This window comes from Macaca mulatta, chromosome 16, assembly GCF_049350105.2.
Source record: "Macaca mulatta isolate MMU2019108-1 chromosome 16, T2T-MMU8v2.0, whole genome shotgun sequence".
Classification (NCBI taxonomy): Eukaryota; Metazoa; Chordata; class Mammalia; order Primates; family Cercopithecidae; genus Macaca; species Macaca mulatta.
The window spans coordinates 20760233-20783937 of NC_133421.1; the positions used below are offsets into that span (position 1 = coordinate 20760233).

The 23705-nt window shown below is 48.1% G+C and overlaps 1 protein-coding gene across 6 annotated transcripts in view; it reads left to right on the forward strand.

Moving 5' to 3' along the window:
• Positions 1-23705, forward strand: part of SLC47A1 (solute carrier family 47 member 1) — a 46364-nt gene that overhangs the window by 11325 nt on the left and 11334 nt on the right. For 4 of the 6 annotated variants that reach the window (XM_015118789.3, XM_015118791.3, XM_077970523.1 and 1 more), the window contains exons 3-14: positions 2301-2369; positions 3847-3995; positions 5515-5557; positions 7317-7361; positions 11420-11517; positions 11801-11898; positions 12004-12117; positions 12203-12270; positions 16384-16492; positions 16614-16689; positions 22678-22747; positions 22990-23122. In XM_015118789.3, coding sequence (XP_014974275.1) covers positions 2301-2369; positions 3847-3995; positions 5515-5557; positions 7317-7361; positions 11420-11517; positions 11801-11898; positions 12004-12117; positions 12203-12270; positions 16384-16492; positions 16614-16689; positions 22678-22747; positions 22990-23122 — 1072 coding nt within the window. The remainder of the gene's footprint in view (positions 1-2300; positions 2370-3846; positions 3996-5514; positions 5558-7316; positions 7362-11419; positions 11518-11800; positions 11899-12003; positions 12118-12202; positions 12271-16383; positions 16493-16613; positions 16690-22677; positions 22748-22989; positions 23123-23705) is intronic. The other 2 variants (XM_077970521.1, XM_077970522.1) reach the window with 1 other exon arrangement.

Consider the following 23705-nt stretch of genomic DNA (forward strand, 5'->3'; position numbering starts at 1 on the left):
TAATTTTTTGTATTTTTTAGTAGAGATGGGGTTTCACCCTGTTAGCCAGGATGGTCTCCATCTCCTGACCTCGTGATCCGCCTGCCTCGGCCTCCCAAAGTGCTGGGATTACAGGCGTGAGCCACCGCGCCCGGCGCAAAGTGACTTTTTAAAAGAGAAAGGCTGGGTAATCGCCTCTAGCCTAGACTTTTCCGCTTCTAAACTTGTACGTGTCCTTAACCCAGCCAAGATCTTGTAACCATAATAGGTTCGTCGACTTGCTCATGGCAAGTCAATAATCCAAGTCGCCAGGTTGCAACAGTGAAAGAGGTTTAATTGTAAGGCCACTGAATGAGGAAACCTCAAATCAGTCTCTCCAAGGAGTTTGGGGCTAGAGTTTTTAAGGGTTTTCGAATGGGCTGAAGTGTGATTGTTGTTTGGTTGAAGAGTGCAGCGTGAAGTCATGGGATAGGGTGATGAAGAAACTGTGTTCTCGTGCTGATTCAGTTCCTCTATGTGGGTCTTCAAACTGGTTGGTGTCAGATGTTTCACTGGAATTTAGGCTCTGCTTAATAATTTTTTTTTTTTTTTTTTTTTTTTGAGACAGAGTCTCGCTCTGTCGCCCAGGCTGGAGAGCAGTGGCACGATCTCAGCTCACTGCCACTTCTGCCTCCCGGGTTCAAGTGATTCTCTTGGCTCAGCCTCCTGAGTAGCTGGGAATACAGGCGCCCGCCACCATGCCCGGCTAATTTTTGTATTTTTAGTAGAGATGGGGTTTCACTGTATTGGTCAGGCTGGTCCCAAACTCCTGACCTCATGATCTGCCCACCTAGGCCTCCCAAAGTGCTGGGATTACAGGCATGAGCCACCACACCCGGCCAGATTTTTTTTTTCTTTTTTGAGTCAGGGTCTCCATTACCCAGGCTAGAGTGCAGTGGTGCTCTCTACTGCACTCTAGAAGCTCACTGTAATCTCTGCTTCTTGGGCTCAAGTGATCCTTTCACCTCAGCCTCCAGAAATAGCTGGGACTGCAGGAGCATGCCACCATGCCTGCTAGTTTTTGTACTTTTGTAGAGATGACGTTTCATCATGCTGCCTCGGCTGGTCTCAAACTCCTGGGCTCAAGCGATCCTCCCTCCTTGGCCTCCCAAAGTGCTGGGATTACAGGCATAAACCACCACGCCTGGCTAACAATTCTTAAACAATAGCCTTATGATTGTAACACCAGAAATCCCATCTGTAGGAACAGTGGGGATGCACATGGCCAGTGTCTGGTAGGAACAGTGGGGATGCACGTGGCCAGTGTCTGGTAGGAACAGTGGGGATGCACGTGGCCTGTGTCTGGTAGGAACAGTGGGGATGCACGTGGCCAGTGTCTGGTAGGAACTGGGGATGCACGTGGCCAGTGTCTGGTAGGAACAGTGGGGATGCACGTGGCCAGTGTCTGGTAGGAACAGTGGGGATGCACGTGGCCTGTGTCTGGTAGGAACAGTGGGGATGCACGTGGCCAGTGTGTCTGGTAGGAACAGTGGGGATGCACGTGGCCAGGAACAGAGGGGATGCATGTGGCCAGTGTCTGGTTGGAACAGTGGGGATGTACATGGTCAGTGTCTGGTAGGAACAGAGGGGATGCATGTGGCCAGTGTCTGGTAGGAACAGTGGGGATGTACATGGTCAGTGTCTGGTGCCACATGACTTTCAGTTATAAGGAAGTGGGTCAAAGTGTAGCCTGATTAATACTGTAGTTCTGGGCCGGGCGGGGTGGCTCACGCCTGTCATCCCAGCACTTTGGGAGGCCAAGGTGGGCAGATCATGAGGTGAAGAGATTGAGACCATTCTGGCTAACATGGTGAAACCCCGTCACTACTAAAAATACAAAAATTAGCTGGTTGTGGTAGCACGCGCCTGTAGTGCCAGCTACTCGGGAGGCTGAGGCAGGAGAATCCCTTGAACCCGGGAGGTGGAGGTTGCAGTGAGCCGAGATTGCGTCACTGCGCTCCAGCCTGGGCGACAGAGTGAGACTCTGTCTCAAAAAAAAAAAAAAAGTATATGTATATACACACACACACACACATACACACACACACACACACACACACACACATATATATATCTCTATATAATAGTTCTGTCCAGAATTCTTGATAAACCTGTGAGAATGGCTTCGGTCTGAGCGGGGTCCAGGCAGCTAACAAAGTTGGTAAAATTGACTTGTGAATGCTGAAGGAGGAGCTTTGCAGGTTCTCATCAACAGACACAGGTATTTTGTCTTCCTTTCCTCCTTTCACTCTACAGGGCCTTATCTTTGGGTTTATTCGCAGGTTATCAATGTCACTGGTGTCTCAGTGGGATTCGGCTTATCTTCTGCTTGTGACACCCTCATCTCCCAGGTAAATGGCAGTGGTCACACGCTCACAGGGACCTCAGACATCTTTTCTCAAGTGTGGATGGAAGAGCCTCACTGGCAGGAAGAGCCCAGCAGCCAGCACCTGCAGCGCCTATCTCCTGGCCTGCTTTCTTTGAAATGTCACTGGGTTTCTTTCAGCTGTGTCAACTACTTTTTGTCTGCACAACTGCCTTACACTATATTTTGAACACATAGGGGACATGTTGTAAAAGTCCCTTCTATTGCTCCCTACGTTTGAATTTGCTATAGTTCTGTGGCTCTCAAAATTGAGCATGCATTGAACTTGGAGGGCTTGTTAAAACCCAGCTTGCCTGGCCCCACCCAGTGGCAGGCTGGTAAATGTTCAGCAACCAGGTCTTGGGTGAAAGGGGAAGGAGGGTGAAAGCGGAAGGAGGGAAACACGTGACTGGCGGTGTTTGCCAATTCCAGGGGTGTAAGTAGTTCCTCTGGTTAATTTCAGACTACCAGAGATGTCACTGAACCTGGAGCTGGAGGAGACGCGCACAACTTGAAAAGATGTGCAAAATTTGGCTTGTTTTGTTTTGAGACGGGGCTTGCTCTGTCACTCAGGCTAGGCTGCAGTGGCACACCCATTGCTCACTGCAGCCTCAAACTCCTGAGCTCCAGCGATCCTCTTGCCTCAGCCTCTCAAGTACCTGGTATTACAGGCATGCACCACTACACACAGCTAATTTTTTGTATTTTTTGTAGAGATGGGGTTTCTGATCTCAAACTCCTGGGCTCAAGCAATCCTCCTACCTCAGCCTCCCAACATGTTGGGATTATAGGCATGAGCCACAATGCCCAGCCTGGCTTTTTTTTTTTTTTTTTGAGACGGACTCTGGCTCTGTTGCCCAGCTTGGAGTGCAGTGACGGGATCTCGGCTCCCTAACCTTTGCCTCCCTAAAAAAAATTTTTTTCCAGTCTCTAAAAATAAATGAAGTATGAATTTCAGATTGTTTACTTCTGTAAAAAGAAAAATTGTTTTAAATAGAATTTTTTTAAAAAAAGGTATGGATCTCTGAATCCTGCCCTGGGTGAATTAAGTCCAGAATGTCATTAGTGAGACTGTTTTGAAAATGATCCCCCGGTGATGCTAATGGAAGCTGAGTTTGAGAAGCATCCTTCACACCATCCTCATCCTACCTAAACAGTGGGGCAAAGTCTCTAGGGCCATGGACTTCTTTTTTTTTTTTTTTTTTTTTTTTTTTTTTTTGAGACGGAGTCTTGCTCTGCCCGCCAGGCTGGAGTGCGGTGGTGTGATCTCAGCTCACTGCAACCTCTGCCTCCTGGGTTCAAGCGATTCTCCTGCCTCAGCCTCCTGAGTAGCTGGGATTACAAGTGTGAGCCACCTCACCCAGCCAACCTGCTTCTTTATGAGGCACAATTGAAGGCTTTTAGGGGACAGCTGGGGTGCTGGGTCTGTGCTAATGGGTTCATTTTGGCTGTGTGCACCCCAGACGTACGGGAGCCAGAACCTGAGGCACGTGGGCGTGATCCTACAGCGGAGTATGCTCATTCTGCTCCTCTGCTGCTTCCCCTGCTGGGCGCTGTTTCTCAACACCCAGCACATCCTGCTGCTCTTCAGGCAGGACCCGGTTGTGTCCAGGTAAGATGGAACCTGTCACGGCGGGACTGTGTGTCCGTCCCACAGAAAGATTATCCCCTCTGGGTGCAGCCAAGGCCAGGGACAAGGCCGCACACCAAGGTGGTGCTAATCTCTCCTTGGCTGACGTCTCCTAGGTCTTAATACTTTCCTCACCTGGCACCTAAGATGTACTCCCCCTTCCCTCCTGGGTGACTTGCATGGTTAAGAGTTTTCAATGAAAACAGATTTGCAAGCACTCTGCATGTGGGATGGTAGTTTCTGACGTTTGCTCAAAGCTTAGTTATTCTTGACCTTGGTTGATATTAAAATCAAATCCACCTGTGCTTTCAAATCCACCTGTGCCCCTGCTCCCTACCACTCAATATTCTGTTTTGTTTTTCTTTTTTTGAGACCAAGTCTCACTCTGTCCTCCAGGCTGGAGTGCAGTGGTGCGATCTTGGCTCGCTGCAACCTCTGCCTCCCGGGTTCAAGCAATTCTCCTGCCTCAGGCTCCCGAGTAGCTGGGATTACAGGCGCCCGCCACCATGCCTGGCTAAGTTTTGAACTTTTAGTAGAGACGGGGTTTCATCATGTTGGCGAGGCTGGCCTCAAACTCCTGACCTCATGGGATCTGTCACCTCGGCCTCTCAAAGTGCATGAGCCACCATGCCCGGCCAGGATTCTGTTTTAATTGGTCTGGGCTGAGGCCTGGGTATTGGTATCTTTCAAAGCACCCTAGGTAATTCTAATATGCTGCCAAGTTTGAGAACCAGTGATTTAATTGGGTAAGAGCTTTTAAAACTCTAATCTAGACCAGCGGCTCTGAACTAGGAGACATTTGGCAACATCTGAAGACATTTCCGGTTATCACAGCTGGCCGTAGGCGGGTGCTCCTGGTAGAAACCAAGGAGGCTGTGAAAGATCCTGCAGTGCTCGGGACAGCACCCCACAACAGGCAGAGAATTACCTGGCCATAGTGCTGAGGTTGAAAAACCCTGTCCTAGACATAAAGACATCAAATAACCAAGAAAGGTTATCTGGGTTATAAGATGACAAGCTCTATATGTAAATTTTCACATTTGCTCTAGCAATTTTTTCTTTCTTTCTTTTGTTTTTTTTGAGATGGAGTCTCGCCCTGTCGTCCAGGCTGGAGTGCAATGGCGTGATCTCAGCTCACTGCAACCTCCTCCTCCCGGGTTCAAACGATTCTCCTGCCTCAGCCTCCCAAGTAGCTGGGATTACAGACAGCCGCCACCATGCTCGGCTGTTTTTTGTATTTTCAGTAGAGACGGGGTTTTACTGTGTTAGCCAGGTGGTCTCGAACTCCTGACCTCATGATCTGCCTACCTCGGCCTCCCAAAGTGCTGGGATTACAGGCGTGAGCCACCACGCCCGGCCTGCTCCAGCAACTTAAGCCTATTAATTTCGAAAGAGCCAAGGATGCAAAAGGCAGTTTTAGTTATTTTCTTCTGCCCACCTTTCCCTGGAAACAGAGGCCTCCATCACAGTTTTTGTTGTTGTTTTTCTTTTCGTTATTTAGGCTTACCCAGACCTATGTCACGATCTTCATTCCAGCTCTTCCTGTAAGTGCTTAAGGGCTAAGAGGTTCCCTTCTTGGGGTCCGTGGGTGAAAGGTAGCCGCCATATCTGTGAGCTCAGTGCATTGGCTCAGTCTTAGATGATTCTTATCTGTGCTGTTGGTGCCCATCAAGGAAGCCTGTTTTTATTTATGCCTGTTAAGGACACAACAGATGCTTGTCTCAAGGAACACCAAGATTGAGGCTACTCCAGGAGGTCCAGAGTAGCGCTGGAGAGACCTCCAGAATCATCCATAGAGAAGAGTGCAAACTTTTATTGTAAACAAGGGCAAAGTCTCACCCATCTGAGAACCCCTGAGGGTGTCACTTAGAACCTTTAGACTTTTTTTGGTCTGCTGAGTTTGACCACACAGAACCGGTAAGCATGGGTTAATGTTTGACACAGTAGTGTGTGGTCAATGAACAATGAGAGCTAAGTGGTTTTTTTGTTTGTTTGTTTGGTGTTTTGGAGACAGGGTCTCATTGCTGTCACCCAGGCTGAAGTGCAGGGACATTGTGACATTGTCATAGCTCACTGCACCCTTGACCTCCTGGGCTCAAGCCATCATCCTGTCTCAGCCTCCTAGGTAGCTGGAACTACAAGCACAAGTCACCACACTTGGCTAATTTTTTAGTTTTTGTAGAGACAAGGTCTTGCTTTTTTTTCTTTTTTTTAAGCTAGGGTGTCACTCTGTTGCCCAGACCGAAGTGCAGTGGCACAATCTTCACTCATTGCAACCTCTGCCTCCCGGGCTGAAGTGATCCTCCCACCTCAGCCTCCCGATTAGCTGGTACTGCAGGTGCACACCACCATACCCAGCTAATTTTTGTATTTTTTGTAGAGACAGCATTTTACCATGTTTCCCAGGCTGGTCTCGAACTCCTGGATTCAAGCAATCCGTCTGCCTTGGCCTCCCACAGTGTTGGGTTGCATGTGTGAGCCACCACGCCTGGCCTGAGAGCTAAGTGTTTGTTATTCAGCTGGAGACTGTAGCTGAATTAGTCTGCGGGGGCTTCCATAATATAATACCACACACTAGGGGGCCTAAACAACAGAATTTTATTTTCTTACAGTTCAGGAAGCTGGAAGTCCAAGGTCAAGGCGTAGCAGGCTTGGTGCCCTCTGCGGCCTCTCTCCTTGGCCTGCAGACGGCCACCCTCTGCAGGTTGTCCCCTATGCATTCATACCCTGGTGTCTCCTGTCTTCTTATGAGGACACCAGTCCTATTGGATTAGGGCCCCACCCTAATGACCTCATTTTAATTTTATCTCCCTTTGAGGACCTCCAGTTAGTCACACTGGGGACTAGGGCTTCAATATATGGATCTAGGGACACCATTTGCCCTCAGAATTGACAGTGTGCTCACTTATTTATCCTGAAACCTTGTAAATGTGACAGTCTTTCGTGATGCCACCACATAGGACCAGTCTATATGGAGGTGCCCATCTGGAGTGTGCCCAGGGCCTCCTCTCCATGCCAGTGTCCCCAGAAGAGTCCTGGCCATTCACCCAGGGAAACTGCACCTCCTTTTGCCAGACAGAGGGAATATGCTTGGGGCATATTCACCCACAAAGGAGATGTGGGAAGTCCCCGGGCCATAACCCCTGGCCCCAGCCCTGTCCTGAGACGGCAGCCTCTGTGGCTCCGTGCGGGAGCAGAGGGCAGCTGAGCCTTGGCTGTGGCTCCCAGCTCCCTGCCGTGTGACCCTCACTGCTGTGTGGCAAGGCTGAAACATTAACATTCATCTCTCTTGTTCTCTTGTAGGCAACCTTTCTTTATACGCTACAAGTTAAATATTTGCTCAACCAGGTAGTACTGACTGTTCTCTTCCTTTGGGAGGCTAATGGGAGTTTGTACCTTTCTGGGAGTGGGGGTCCTGAAGATACTCCAGGACCAGGGACACCAGGGTGGAGGGAGCTCACCGCTGGGAGCCACTGAAAGGTATTTTTTCATTGTTGTGCACACACGACTCGGATGTCAGAGGTTTGTTAAGTGATATCCAGGAAAGAACATATTATATTTGGCTCTGGAAAACGTATCCAATTTCCACTTGGAAATATTGTCATTGGCAGGGTGGGCTCAGAGCCGCAGTGTTCCTTGGCTCTGCATTTTAACCAGTGTCCTGGAAAGAAGGGTGCATGCCTGTTTGCTCCCGAGACAGAGCGCAGGCTGGGGGCGGCTCGTCTGGCAGAGAGGGAACCCGCCTGTCTGCTCTGTGCTGTCTGAATGTCCCCACTTTTCTCAGCGAGGATATAAGAGCTCAGACTCTCATGACATCTAACGTCAGCCAGAACTCCTCCTATGTGATTAAACAGTCACAGCCAAAGGCCCTGGCTTGGAAGGGGTAGATTTATGAAATCAGCATATGTGGGACTCGCCACATTCTTCCAGACAAGTCCAGGTAAACGGGTACCCGGCAATGGATCCCGGCCGCACTGGTGGGCTCTCCAGGGATGTGCAACGGGGGGGCCAGGACGGGAGGAGGAAGAAAGGAAGTTTCCCACCTATCTTGAAGTTAAGATATTACCCTATTTAAAAAAAAAATATATATATATATATATTTTTTTTTTTTTGAGAGGGAGTCTTGCTCTGTTGCCCAGGCTAGAGTGCAGTGGCCGGATCTCAGCTCACTGCAAGCTCCGCCTCCCGGGTTTTACGCCATTCTCCTGCCTCAGCCTCCCGAGTAGCTGGGACTACAGGCGCCCGCCACCTCGCCTGGCTAGTTTTTTGTATTTATTTGGTAGAGACGGGGTTTCACCGTGTTCGCCAGGCTGGTCTCGATCTCCTGACCTCGTGATCCGCCCGTCTCGGCCTCCCAAAGTGCTGGGATTACAGGCTTGAGCCACTGCGCCTGGACAAAAAAAATATTTTTAAAGTAGATATGGGGTCTTGCTATGTTGCCCAGGCTGGTTTCAAACTCCTGGCCTCAAGAAATCCTCCTGCCTCAGTCTCCCAAAGTGCTGGGATTACAGGTGTGAGCCACTGCCTCCGGCCAGGATATTACTCTATCAACAAAACAAGAATATTTAGAATCCCTATTAGTATTTAGAATGACATCTCCGAAATAGGTGTAGACTAGAGAGAAGGAAACCCACACATCTCATCCGGCTCCGGACTGTCTCCTTTTGATCTAGACCCTTGCTAAGGCAGCACGGATACCTTAGCATGCTGCAAGGCCTTCTCCTGGACTCAGTCCCCCAACAACTGCGGTGGCCCTAACCTCAGGGTCTGATGTGACCTACTGAGGACAGTGAGTGTGAAAGTCTTCTCTCCTGTTCTCTGGGGCACAGGGAAAGGCCTGGAAGTAGGAGCCACGAGCTGAGAGGGGTTGGGAGCTTTGAATTTGGTGACAGAGGACACGTGGGGTTTCCAAGGTCAGGAAGGAAGGCAGGGCATCCCAGACAGAGGGGATACCTGTTTCTAGGGGCTGGGGCCCGCCAGGTCTCGTTAGGCCACTGCGGTGGGAGGGGACGCAGTGAGATGATGGCATCGAGAGGCGGGCTGGCCCAAGGTCAGGCTTTGTGTTTTCTGCTGGGGCATTTCGTTTTGGGAAATTAACTAATTGGGAGAGGAAGAGGTGAGAGTTATGGACATGGTCCAAACAAATGATGGTGAAGGTCTGTGATGAAGAGTTTGCGTTGTGGGAGCAGTGGGAGATAGGATGATGGGTGGGTTCTATAAAAATGGCAGGGGCTGTCGGGCCCCCAGGGTGGAAGGAGTTTCTGCCCTGGGCCCTTCCCTAGGAAGACAGGGTGACCATTCGCTGAGCGTAGCACCGAAGAGAAGCAGCTGGGAGTTTGGAGAAAGTGAATGCTCTCGGAGAGGGCGGAGGGTGGGAAGAGAGCCAGATGGTACTAGGGGGAAGACAGACTTTGAAGTAGGAGAGTCAAGAGGGCCTTGGAGGAGAAGGTCACTCCACTGGGCGTGGAGACGCATGCGTATTGCAGGCTTGGCCGTCTCCTCTCGTCCTCCCACGAGCCTGCTCCTCTGCCTTCTTCCGTTCCATTGCAATGGGTGGAATTGCGTGGCCTCCCCATTTTCACTCCCAGTAACCTGTCCTTTTGGTCCCTGTCACATCCTCGACTCCATCTTTCCTTCCCTCCCACATCTGGTCAGTCACCTGGTCCTTTAGCTTCTGCCTGCTCCTCCCAATTCTCAATGCCACCACCTGAATTCATTTCTTTCTTTTTCTTTTCTTTTCTTTTTTTTTGAGACAGAGTCTCACTCTGTTGCCCAGGCTGGAGTGCAGTGACGTGATCTCGGCTCACTGCAACCTCCACCTTCCAGGTTCAAGTGATTCACCTGCCTCAGCCTCCCAAGTAGCTGGGACTACAGGCGTGTGCCACCGTGCCCAACTAGTTTTTGTATTTTTAGTAGAGACAGGGTTTCACCATGTTGGCCAGGCTGGTCTCAAACTCCTGACCTCAGGTGATCCGCCCACCTTGGCCTCCCAAAGCGCTGGGATTACAGGCGTGACCCACCGCACCCAGCCCTGAATTCATTTCTTGTCATTTGTCCTCTGTGTCATTTCAGAGGACCTTAACCTGTCTCCATCCACTGCCGTCTGCCTGAAAAGTAAATCTGATCACTAATTCCCTTGCTAAAAACTAACCAGGGCCTCCCCATAAATATGTGGGCTACACAAGTCATCGGCCAAGACCATTGTCTTGGCCCCACCAGCCTGAGACCACCAGAGACAGGCCTGCAGGCCAGTGGGTTTGCAGTTGGATTTATCAACCTGTGGCAATGAGAGAGACTAGAGGGGCCGGGGGATGCCTCACTAAAGGAAGAAAAGTTATTATAAAGGTTTGAAGAAGGATGGGGCTCAGGTGACATTATTAAACATATCGAAACCACGGTTTGATAGGCACCGAGCAGATCTGTGAGTGAGGGGCCCAACACCAGGTCTGGGCTGTGATGTGGACCCGGTGCTCCTCCTTTGGAAACTCAAGGCTAAGCAGGATGTTGAGGGTGGACAGATGTAGAATGCCACATCCAGGAGCTCCCACGAAGCTCTGTGCCTGGGTTCAAATTGAGACTACTTTTTTGTGTTAAAGTGATTTTGAGCCTGCAGGCAAGAGTGGGGTGTTTTGTTTTTACTGATACAATTTCAAATAGCAGTGTTTCCGAGCAGTGTGATTTTAGAGAACAAAGTTTCTCAATGAATCAGAAAGCACTCGTCATTCTACTAGGGGAGTAATGACACTTTATGGGGACAGCGTGACCTTGGGAGAAAGGTTTCCTCTTACGTTTGCACTGACTTTATTTGCGTCTGCTATTCTAGCCGGATGCGGAGCAGAACAGAGTTTTACTTCCTCGGTCTGATGTAATTTTACTTTCACGCCCTGTCTTACTTTGACACACCAAATAGTCTGGATGTTTCTCCGGTCCTGTACTTTTGAGAGTTAGATATGTTGGAATCCCTTCCATATTCTAGAAAGGAACTCTAGTTTCTTCAAGACCTTAGGTCAATTTTTTTGAATTTCTATGTTGGTCCAGAAAGTATTCTCATTTTCTCCTATCGTCCGGTGTCAAAGATGGCTTGTTGACCCATTTAGCCCCTGCCAGTCCTTGCCATGTTGGAAATAAGCCATTTATCTTCTTCCTTCTGTGCTGTTGAACGTATCTTGTCTGTGTCTCTCTGTGGCCAGAACGCCGCACTTCATACCTCAAAGAGAGAAGGAAGAGAAAGGGATGGGAGAGTGGAAAGGCAGGAGCAACCAGGACGTGGCCTCCCCAGTTAAGCCCCCCTGCTCTGCCCGTGACACCCACTGAGCAGGCCAGCTGGAGCCTGTGTGCTTGGGGAGCAGAAAGGCAGTCCTATTCTGTGGATCTCAAGGATGGCATATGCGGTGTCCTTGTTCCAGGGAATTCTCCTGCCCCAGATCGTAACTGGAGTTGCAGCCAACCTTGTCAATGCCCTCGCCAACTATCTGTTTCTCCATCAGCTGCATCTTGGGGTGATGTGAGTCCAATGTACTCTTGGGACAGGGACAAGGGATGACTTGCATGCGGCTTTTCCAGGAGGGAGAAGAGTGGGCTCTTCAGCTGGTTCTCGTGTTCACACGTGGTGTCTTTCTTGCACACTGTGGAAAGCACTCTCAGGGATGGAGGGTGAGGCTGCTCTGGGAAGAAGACCTTGGTCTGCTGAGGACGGCACGGGAAGGGATGAGTCTCCCCTCCTCACCCAGTGGGGCAGGGAGAGGTGCAGGAAGGCACCTCCCTCTCACTGGGACTGTTCTTTCCAGAGGCTCTGCAGTGGCAAATTTGATTTCCCAGTACACCCTGGCTCTACTCCTCTTTTTCTACATCCTTGGGAAAAAACTGCATCAAGCTACGTGGGGAGGTAACGACTGCCCTTTTGTCTTCCAACTGGGACGTGGGTTTTGTCTCGGGTTGAATTCCAGCCCGACGGCCAGATCTCCTGGAAATGTGTGTGTCCCCCCCACAGGTTGGTCCCTCGAGTGCCTGCAGGACTGGGCCTCCTTCCTCCGCCTGGCCATCCCCAGCATGCTCATGCTATGCATGGAGTGGTGGGCCTATGAGGTCGGGAGCTTCCTCAGCGGTCTGTATGAGGACGGATGACGGGGACTGGTGGGAACCCGGGGGCCCTGTCTGGGTGCAAGGCGACAGCTGTCTCTTTTCACCAGGCATCCTCGGCATGGTGGAGCTGGGCGCTCAGTCCATCGTGTATGAACTGGCCATCGTTGTGTACATGGTAAGCAGGGGAGCCGGTCGTGGGGAGGTGCCAGGCGTTTTCCTCGCTGGGTATCTGAAAGAGTCCATGGATGAGCATAGGCATTCGTACATGAATCATTTGTGAAATGCTGGACAAAAGTCAAATCCCATCCTTGAGCCTGGGAGGGTACCTCTGCTACAGCTGGATCTTCCCTGGGAACTGAAGGGGGGCTGGAGAGAAACTGCACGTGATCTGCTGGTTCTCCATCTCCTAACGCAGCTCCCAGCTGAATCCTCCCTTGAAAGATTTGATTTTGTTTCCATACTTTTAGAATCTTTTTCAGTTGTCACAGCACAAATACCTTGAGGGGCCAGGTGGGTGGCATAGCAGAGAGATGAGGCTGGGCCATAAACATCAAGCTGCCTATGTCACTATTCCCGCTCCTGCCTGGTTCCGAAGCCTCTGAAAACACAGTGTGGCTACTCCTAGGTAGATCCCCAAAACAACTGAAAGCAGGGTCTTCAAGAGATTTTTTTTTTTTTTTTTTTGAGACGGAGTCCCACTCTTGTTGCCCTGGCTGGAGTGCAATGGCGTGATTTCGGCTCACTGCAACCTCCACCTCCTGGGTTCAAGCATTTCTTCTGCCTCAGCCTCTCAAGTAGCTGAGATTACAGGTGCCTGCCACCACGCCCAGCTACTTTGGTATTTTTAGTAGAGACAGGGTTTCACCGTGTTGGTCAGGCTGGTCTTGAACTTGTGACCTCAGGCCATCCACCTGCCTCGGCCTCCCAAAGTGTTGGGATTACAGGCGTGAGCCACCGCACCCGACTTAAAGGGGTGTTTGTTAACTGTGTTCACAGGAGCATTATTGACAGTAGACAAAAGGTGGAAGCAACCTGTGCGTCTGCGGGTAAACAAAATGGGTTCTTCGCATACTGTGGAGTATTATTCAGCCTTAAAGGGGAGGAAATTTTGATCATAGAGAACACGAGTCGTTAGGAGGCTTTTCTTTGACTTTATTTTCCTGAAAACATCAGCTGGAGATTCTGAAGGAAGCAAGTACCGTTTTAGAAATGTAAAATTAAAAAACAGAAAGGCAGTTTGTAATGTGGGGAGAAACTCAAGCCAGCAGATGTGCTTGGCATTTTTTGCAGTATTAACACTTAGATTTTTTTCCCTCTGATATTGGTTATGTTTTAAAAGTACATAGAGTACACATTTCCCGTTTTCTTTAAGAATTATTCTCTTGCAGACCTGTTTTTTGTTTTTGTTCTTCTATCCTTGGCAGTTTTTTAACACAGATTTTTTACTTCACTTTTAGTATTTTATTTACATTTTATGTTTGAGTAAATTCATTAACTAATTCTAAGTCAAAATGCTTAATGGTACATAGGATTCCACTATATGTGATATACTTTTAAAATCAATTTCCTATGGTTGAACAGTTTATTTCCAATGTTTCAATATTAACAACTCTTCAAGGAACATCCTAGGACAAATATCTTCATACACTTGTCTGATTATTTCTTTAAGATTTGTAAAAGAGAAACAAAGGCACGATTTTATGTCTTTTGAATATGTTTTCATATGCTTTCCAATAGGCTTGTAAGAATTTACACTTACATTTCTTCTCAATCAAAAGAAAGGTGTATGCCCTTTCCTCAGGTTCACCAGTTTTGCCACATTTATTCTGTCTGGTCTATCTACATAGTCCATGTTCAAATAAAAGATCAATACAGTCAATTCAAAACAATACCAGTTGTTCTGGTAATGTCCCTTATCACTAATTTTTCCCTAGCATCTTTAGTGTCCTTTAATCTGGAACAGATCTTCATTGTTCCATTGTCTTTCTTGACCTTGGCATTTTTGAAGAACATAGGCCATTATCTGTAGAAGTTCACTCAGTGTGGTGCAGCTGATGTTTCCTTATAAATAAATTTAGATTGTCCGTTTTGGGCAGGAAAGCTAGAGAAGTGATGCTGTGTCCTCCTTAGTGCACCGTATCAGGAGACACATAATGTTGATCTGTCTCAGTGTTGGTGATACTACCTTTTTACTTGGTGGCAGTGGTTTTTTTTTTTTTTTTTTTTTTTTGAGACAGCATCTTGCTCTGTCACCCAGGCTGGTGACAGTGGCCTGATCTTGGCTTGTTACAGTCCGACCTCCTGGGCTCAAGCAATCCTCCCACTTCAGCCTCCTGAGTAGCTGGGACTACAGGCATGCACCACCACTCCCAGCTAATTTTTTAAAACAATTTGGTCTTGTTATGTTGCATAGGCTGGTCTCAAACTCCTGGGCTCAAGCAATCCTTCCACCTTGGCCTTCCAAAGTGCTGAGATTACAGGCACAGCCATTGCACCCTGCCAGTATTAACTTTGATTGCTTGGTTAAGGTGGTGCCTGCCAGGTTTCTCCTGTCAAGTTCCTGCCTTTCCCTTTGTAATGAATAAATAATTTGTCAGGTGATCTCTATGTTTGTCCCTGCTTATGAATTTATAGGCAGAGACTCAGTCTTCTATTACTTTTTTATTCCTCAATCTGTGTATCAGATTTTCTTTAAGCTGGTCCTTAGTCATCCTGATCCTAAGGCAATGTTCATGTTTCAACAAGTGATGACTCCTTTTTCCTTATTAATATTAATTTTTCAAGCGGTAACTTTATATAATAATAGTAATGGTAAATCTTTATTGAGCAATTCCTACATGCTTCTTCTAAGCAGTTAGGCATGTATGGACTCATTAAGTTCCCACAATAGCCCAATGAGATAGGTTCTATGATTAAACTCCTTATTTATTTATTTATTTATTTATTTATTTATTTTTTTGAGACGGAGTCTCGCTCTGTCACCCAGGCTGGAGTGCAGTGGCGCGATCTCGGCTCACTGAAAGCTCCACCTCCTGGGTTCACGCCATTCTCCTGCCTCAGCCTCCCGAGTAGCTGGGACTACAGGCGCCCGCCACCACGCCCGGCTACTTTTTTTGTATTTTTTAGTAGAGATGGGGTTTCACCGTGTTAGCCAGGATGGTCTCAATCTCCTGATCTCGTGATCCACCCACCTCGGCCTCCCAAAGTACTGGGATTACAGGCTTGAGCCACCGCGCCAGGCCGATTCAACTCCTTTTACAGATAAAACAAAACTCTGGAGGTTTAGAGAGGGTAAGTAACTTGCTCAGGGTGATGCAGCTGATAAAAGTGGTTACGCTGGGATTTGAACCCAAGCCATAGCCATCTGGCTTCAGAATTGTGATCCCTAACCACAATGCACGGTTTCTTCCCTGCAGTTCCTTTAGTGCCACTCCTGTCTTGTAAACTGGATCCCTTGATAGTCTTTCAGAATAAACACTGTGCCTTTTGTGGTGGCGCATGCCTGTCATCCCAGCTAGTTGAGAGGTTGAGGTTGCAGGATCATTGGAGCCCAGGAGGTCGAGGCTGTAGTGAGCTATGACTGTGCCGCTGCACTCCAGCCTGAGGGACACAATGAGACCCTGTCCCTATTTGATTTTATTTATTTAGAGATGGAGTTTCACTCTGTCACCCAGGCTGGAGTGTAGTGGCACTATCGCGGCTCACTGCAACCTCCGCCTCCCGGGTTCAAGCGATTCTCCTGCCTCAGCCTGCTGAGTAGCTGGGATTACAGGCATGCGCCACCACGCCCAGCTAAGTTTTGTATTTTTTAGTAGAGACAGGGTTTCACCATGTTGGCCAGGCTGGTCTCAAACTCCTGACCACAAGTGATCCGTCCGCCTCGGCCACCCAAAATGCTGGGATTACAGGCCTGAGCCACCGTGCCTGGCCTCTGTCCTATTAAAAAACAAACAAACAACAACAACAACAACAACAAAATACAAACCTGGGCTCCCGGTGAGTCAGTCCATCTCCCACACCCAGAGGAGGAACGTGGTTGTGCAGCACCCTCGTGTTGTAGAGGTTGGAAGCTCTGCAGCAAAGCCCAGTTTGTGCTAAGCATCCTAACCTGGGGTTCGGTTTCCACAGTAGCGTGGGAGCTCCCAGCTAGGCAAAGGGGATGTTGCAAATCAGTCTTTTCAAAACTTTTAGGACCAAGTTTTCCCACCAGGTGTGAGACTTGAGGCTGCTTCTGTGCACGTGTTCTCACTCTGCAGATTCGTTGTTGCAGGTTTCCTTTTCATTTTAGGTCCCTGCAGGCTTCAGCGTGGCTGCCAGTGTCCGAGTAGGAAACGCTCTGGGTGCTGGAGACATGGAGCAGGCACGGAAGTCCTCCACCGTTTCCCTACTAATCACAGGTGCTGAGACCCTTTTACCCGAGGCTCTTGGTGCAGTCTCTCCATGCAAAGCCCAGGCTCCCCCATTTCCTGTGGATCTTCTTGCTCACCATGTTGTTTCTTCTGCCGTTTTTACCTTCAGTGCTCTTTGCTGTAGCCTTCAGTGTCCTGCTGTTAAGCTGTAAGGATCTTGTGGGGTACATTTTCACTACCGACCGGTGAGTGCTAGGATTTTCTTGAAATGTGAAATCTGTGATAAAGAAATGGTTCATTGAGAAATTTTGTTATCTAAAATCAGGCTGTTCAGAAACATTGCTGTTTGAAATCATTATCAGTAAAAAGAAAACATCCCACTCACGCCTGTAATCCCAGCACTTTGGGATCACCTGAGGTCAGGAGTTCGAGGCCAGCCTGGCCAACATGGCGAAACCCCATCTCTACTAAAAATACAAAAATTAGCCAGGTGTGGTGGCAGACACCTGTAATCCCAGCTACTTGGGAGGCTGAGGCTGGAGAATCGCTTAAGCCCACCAGGAGGCAGAGGTTGCAGTGAGCCGAGATTGTGCCACTGCACTCCAGCCTGGGCAACAGAGCAAGACTCTGCCTCGAAAAAAAAAAGAAAAAAGAAATGTTTCCTCCAAGAGCAAGGTGCCAGCAGAAAAAGTTTTTTAAAACTGGGAATTTTTTTAAAAAGAGGCCAGGCACAGTGGTTCACGCCTGTAATCCTTGCACTTTGGAAGGTCAAGGTGGTCAGATCACCTGAGGTCAGGAGTTCGAGACTAGCCCGGGCAACACGGTGAAACCCCCATCTCCACTAAAAATACAAAAATTAGCTGTGCATGGTGGCACACGCCTGTAATCCCAGCTACTTGGGAGGCTGAGGCAGGAGAATCACTGGAACCTGGGAGGCAGAGGTTGCAGTGAGCTGAGATCCCGCCATTGTACTCCAGCCTAGGTGACAAGAGTGAGACTCCATCTCAAAAATTTAAAAAAGAAATGGTTAACTTGGATAGATGCTATCACAGAGGGGCCGCCTGTGGTTGTTGCAGCAGGGATGTCTGAATCATTTGCAAGATCAGAGGCTCCACTGATGTTACTTGGGAAGAACATATTAGATGTAGGAACTGATTTATAATCTCCAATGCCAACTTAATGGGCATTGGTGATGATTTTATGCTTCTGCTGGTCATGTATTTTAAAAGTGGAAAGCCCTTTTTAGTATGATGAATTACATTTTCAGTTAATTATTTTGTTTCCAATGATAAGAATCCTCTTGGTTTCTTAGTATCAGCCAAATTGCCCGGTTTGTAGTAGTTGCATAATATGTTTGTCAAACTGAATTGAAGTTAAAATCTCACCAGTGAGCTGTCTCAAAAGTCACATAGTCAGATTGATTACTGAAGAATTCTTGGATAAGTCCCTTCTGCTCTGCAGAATTTGTTTCCTTCATCAGTGATGCTGGTGTGTACATTCGGATTATGTAGAAACTTTATGGGGATGCTTCTTATTTGGGACACCTTTGTCAGCAGTTACAAGATGCAAATGGACTTTGCCTTCCTGGATTCAGAAAGCTGGTGGAGTGGACAGAACTAATTTCATGGTTTATTCTTCACACATTTGACTTTTGACTTCAGATCGTTGGTTTTCATTTTTCAGCTTCAGCTATTTTGTTACGGGGAAATAAGATGTTTAGGCCAGGCACGGTGGCTCACTCCTGTAATCCCAACACTTTAGGAGGCAGAGGCGGATGGATTGCCTGAGTTCAGGAGTTCAAGACCAGCTTGTCAACATGGGGAGACCCTGTCTCTACTAAAAATACAAAAAAAAAGAAAAAAAATTAGCCAGGTGTGGTGAGGCACACCTGCAATCCCAGCTACTCAGGAGGCGGAGGCAGGAGAATCGCTTGAACCTGGGAGACGGAGGGTGCAGTGAGCTGAGATCCGGCCACTGCACTCCAGCCTGGGCAACAGAGTGAGACTCTGTCTCAAACAAACAAACAAATAAAAAGATGTTTATAGCTCCCTCACTCAGAATGAATGGGGAAGGTGATGGTAAGTAGTTGGCTTTTTTCACAAAGGGAATCAGGATGACCTTTATGAGGACCAGGATAGACGGATGGTTTCAGAAGGAATATGGTAGACACTGGACTCTGAATCTGTCCACTTGGGAAACCATAGAGTGCAGGAAAAGAATGAAAAACAAGAGGCCCACAAACTATAGAACTGATGAGATAAGGAAACATCAGAAGCTCAACAATCAAATTACTTGGAAGGTGACCAGGATCCGACCCAATGTGATACAATCGGTGAAAGAGCTCAACCTCTACCTAACTTAATCACAGGGGACGGGAAACGACACCTCTAGCAAAGAAAGGAGGACGTTACTACTGACCACAATCGTTTTTTAAAATCCTAAGAGACTACTTTGCACGACTTTTTCCAAGGAAATCTAAAAACCTGGAATAAACAGATAATTTTCTAGGGAAATAATTGATCAGGATATACCCTAGAAAAGATAGAAGGTCTAAATAAACTGATTTCCTGGTAAGAAATAAGAGAAAGCTATTTTAAAATGTCAAAAAGCACAATGCCAGAAGGTTCCAAAGGATGATTTTATCAAATCTTCAAAACATAGGGAATTGCAAACACAGATCAAACAGAAAATTTCCCAGAGCACAGGAAAAGGAAAACTTCGCATTCTGTTTATGAAGCAAATATAACATTGGTGCCAAAATCTGCCAAAGTTTGTACATGAAAAAGAAAATCACAGATCATTCTTTTTTTTTTTTTTGAGAGGGAGTCTCGCTCTGTCGCCCAGGCTGGAGTGCGGTGGCCAGATCTCAGCTCAGAGCAAGCTCCGCCTCCCGGGTTTACGCCATTCTCCTGCCTCAGCCTTCCGAACAGCTGGGACTACAGGCTTCCGCCACCTCGCCCGGCTAGTTTTTTGTCTTTTTAGTAGAGACGGGGTTTCATCATGTTAGCCAGGATGGTCTCGATCTCCTGACCTCATGATCCGCCCGTCTCGGCCTCCCAAAGTGCTGGGATTACAGGCTTGAGCCACCGCGCCCGGCCACAGATCATTCTTATGTATTAATACCAATCTAAAAATCCAAAATAAAAATATTATTAGACAGAATTTAGCAGCACATTGAAAAGAATATATTTTGGTGAAATATAAAAGTGAATATAGGCCAGGCGCAGTGGCTCATGCCTGTAATCCCAACACTTTGGGAGACTGAGGCAAAAGGATCACTTGAGCCCAGGAGTTCGAGACCAGCCTGGACAACATGGTGAAACCCCATCTCTACAAAAAATAAAATTTAGCTGGGCATGGTGGTGTGCACCTGTAGTCCTAGCTACTCAAGAGGCTGAGGTGGGAGGATCACTTGAGCCTGAGAGGTTGAGGCTGCAGTGAGCCATGATTGTACTACTCCACTCCAGCCTGGGTGACAGTGTCTCAAAAAAAAAAGTGAATATAATATCTCAGGTGGAAAAAGCAAGGTGCAGAACATCATATAGAGAATGCTGCATGTGAAATGATAGAATATAGAAAGGAAAATTAAGAATATACATTTGTATTTGCTTATATTTTCATAGACACTACACAAACATGGAACGTGCTAAGAATTGTTACCTGGAGGAGGCAGGGCTGGTACTGGGGCAAACTGGAAGGGCATTGCAGTCGTAAGACTTTGCTTACTATCTTGTTCATATTGTACCATTTTTTGACCATGTGCATGTTACCTATTCCGAAAATAAAATTTGAATAAAATAATTATATTTCTGTCCTTTTTGGTGAGGAAGAAGTGATCATCTTGTTCAGTGCTGGATTTCTTTTTTTATTTTTGAGACGGAGTTTCGCTCTTGTTGCCCAGGCTGGAGTGCAATGGCACGATCTCGGCTCACCGCAGTCTCTGCCTCCTGGTTTCAAGCGATTCTCCTGCCTCAGCCCCCCGAGTACCTGGGATTACAGGCGTGCACCACCACACCTGCTAATTTTGTATTTTTAGTAGAGACGGGATTTCTCCATGTTGGTTAGGCTGGTCTCGCACTCCTGACCTCAGGTGATCCACCCGCCTTGACCTCCTGAAGCGCTGGGATTACAGGCGTGAGCCACCGTGCCCAGCCCAGTGCTGGATTTCTTATTTAGTAATTAAACAAGTATTTATTGGCAGATAATCTTCCAGGTTCTAGATTGGAGTGACCAAACTCACTCCAAGGGTGTTGTGGATTTCTTGCTTCCACAGGTCAGGGCAGCATTTTTTCATCTCCCTTCATGTGTAGGGGTTAGAATCCAAGTCTCTAGCTTTAGGGGTGCCATTTCTAGGAACCAAGGATAATTCTACAGAATATATCTATGGCCTTTTACCAACCTTCATTCCATAGAGGAAACTTAATCTTTACTCTGTAGCGCTTCACTCAGGTTTACTAAGAGACACAGTCAGACTCGGCCTGTGGCATCATCTTAAAAGAGGGATGATCATAGCATCCAAACTTGCTGGGATGATAGATGTGTGCTACTGTCCCCAGCCAAATTTTTTTTCAGCTGGTGGGGAATGGGGAAGGGGTGTCGTCAAATCACTTGATTTGTCTATACTGACCACATGGACTTTGCAGTAGCCCTTCTATCCTCGGTTTTGCTTTCCAAGGTTTAGTCACCTGCAGTCAATTTTGGTCTGAAAATCTTTTTTTTTTTTTTTTTTTTTTTTTTGAGACGGAGTCTCACTCTGTCGCCCAGGCTGGAGTGCAGTGGCGTGATCTCGGCTCACTGCAAGCTCCGCCTCCCAGGTTTATGCCATTCTCCTGCCTCAGCCTCCCGAGTAGCTGGGACTACAGGTGCCCGCCACCACAGCCGGCTAATTTTTATATTTTTCGTAGAGATGGGGTTTCACTGTGTTAGTCAGGGTGGTCTCGATCTCCTGACCTTGTGATCCACCCGCCTCGGCCTCCCAAAGTTCTGGGATTACAGGCGTGAGCCACCATGACCGGTCCCTGAAAATCTTAAGTGGAAAATTCCAGAAATAAACAATTCATAAGTTTTCAATTGCATGCTGTTATGAGTATTAGGAGGAAATCTCACATCCCCCCTGGGACGTGAAATCATCCCTTTGTCCAATGTCTCCACGCTGTGCGTGCTTTCCACCTGCTAGTTATTTCAGATGGACTGTTTTGGTATCACAGTGCTAGTAACAGCCCCAAAGCACAAAAGTAGTGATGCCGGCATGTGGTTGTGGCCTACTTTATTACTACTGTTGTTACTCTCTTACTGTGCCCAATTTATAAATTAACATTCTCATAGGTGTATATGTGTATAAGGAAAACAATGTATTTAGGGTTCAGTCCTCTCTGCGATTTCAGGCATCCACTGGGGGTCTTGGAACATATCTCCTGAAGACAAGGATGTGGTGCTGCATATTTTTTTCTAAAAGTCGTGAGATAAAACATGCAGTTAGTTTCCTCCATGGGCCCAGCAACAGGAGAACTGTCCCTGACTAGGCTGCTGGCCTCAGTGCATGTGCATGTTTGTAATATGCAGAAAGCTATATCCTTTTTTTTTTTTTTTTTTTGAGACGGAGTCTCGCTCTGTCGCCCAGGCTGGAGTGCAGTGGCCAGATCTCAGCTCACTGCAAGCTCCGCCTCCCGGGTTCACGCCATTCTCCTGCCTCAGCCTCCCGAGTAGCTGGGACCACAGGCGCCGCCACCTCGCCCGGCTAATTTTTTGTGTTTTTAGTAGAGACGGGGTTTCGCCATGTTAGCCAGGATGGTCTCGATCTCCTGACCTTGTGATCCGCCCGTCTCGGCCTCCCAAAGTGCTGGGATTACAGGCTTGAGCCACCGCGCCCGGCCTTTTTTTTTTTTTTTGAGACAGTCTCGCTCTGTCATCCAGGCTGAAGTGCAGTGGTGCGATCTCAGCTCACTGCAACCTCCGCCTCCTGGGTTCAAGTGATTCTCCTGCCTCAGCCTCTTGAGTAGCTGGGATTACAGGTACCTGCCACCAGGCCTGGCTAATTTTATATTTTTAGTAGATACGGGGTTTCGCCATGTTGGCCAGGCTGGTCTCAAACTCCTGACCTCAGGTGATCCTCCCGCCTCAGTCTCCCAAAGTGCTGAGATTACAGGCATGAGCCACTGTGCCCAGCTAGAAAGCTATATACTTCTTTCTCCACTTTGTCTCCTAATCACCATGTGCTTTCTTTTTCCTAACAGAGACATCATTAATCTGGTGGCTCAGGTGGTTCCAATTTATGCTGTTTCCCACCTCTTCGAAGCTCTTGCTGTAAGTATTATGTAGTAGTTCCCTAAGCCCTGTTGTGATCTATGGATTTCTTCTGATGGTGGTAAATTTCAGCTGAGAGGACAGGTCAGGGTAGGTAGGAAGATTGAATATTGTTATCATGTTTTGTTTAGAAGGATACTGTCACCTTATGGGTTTTAGCGTCCGAGTCCCACAGAAATGAAGTGCTCACGAGATGGGACTGTTTCAGGAGCGCCGACTGATGGAATGCTCTCTGCCTGCAGTGCACGAGCGGTGGCGTTCTGAGGGGGAGTGGAAATCAGAAGGTTGGAGCCATTGTGAATACCGTTGGGTACTACGTGGTTGGCCTCCCCATCGGGATCACGCTGATGTTTGCAACCAAACTTGGAGTGATGGGTAAGCTCTAACCTGTGCAGGCAGGGCTTAGCTGCTCACCAGTCCAGGAAATGACTGTCGGAGCACACAGGCCTTTGACTGAGGCTCACCTCTGAAACTTGGCAACTCACCGACGTCCATTCTGTGTCTTGTTAGAGAGCGCAGACAGCGTTCAGGAGGTGGCCTCCAGCTCTAGCCAGGGCCCCAAGGGTGCATTGTCCTGCCCCTCGCACCCCTGCGGGCGATCTTCCATGCTGACACACTTGAGCACGGATGCCCTTTCTACTCACCTCCTATCCTGAATCATCCAGCCCTCACTTCTCTAAAGGAGGCGTCAGTAGGAAACGCTGAAGAAGCATTCGGAAGCTTCCCTTTTGCATGTTCCATGCTGTTCTTTGGAGACAGCGTGTGATCCCCTGTGGGTGGCTCTGCAGGGCTGAGGCCATCGTAGGCGGTCTGTCCTGCGTGCGTGGGGTGCCGCAGGGTCAGCACTCACGGTGGCCCTGTGCACCCTAGAGCAGCGCCCCGTGTGTTCACCAAGCAGCGTGGCTGGATCCTTGGAGGGCAACGGGTGGCCAGTGCCCTTCTCATCACCCTCATTGCA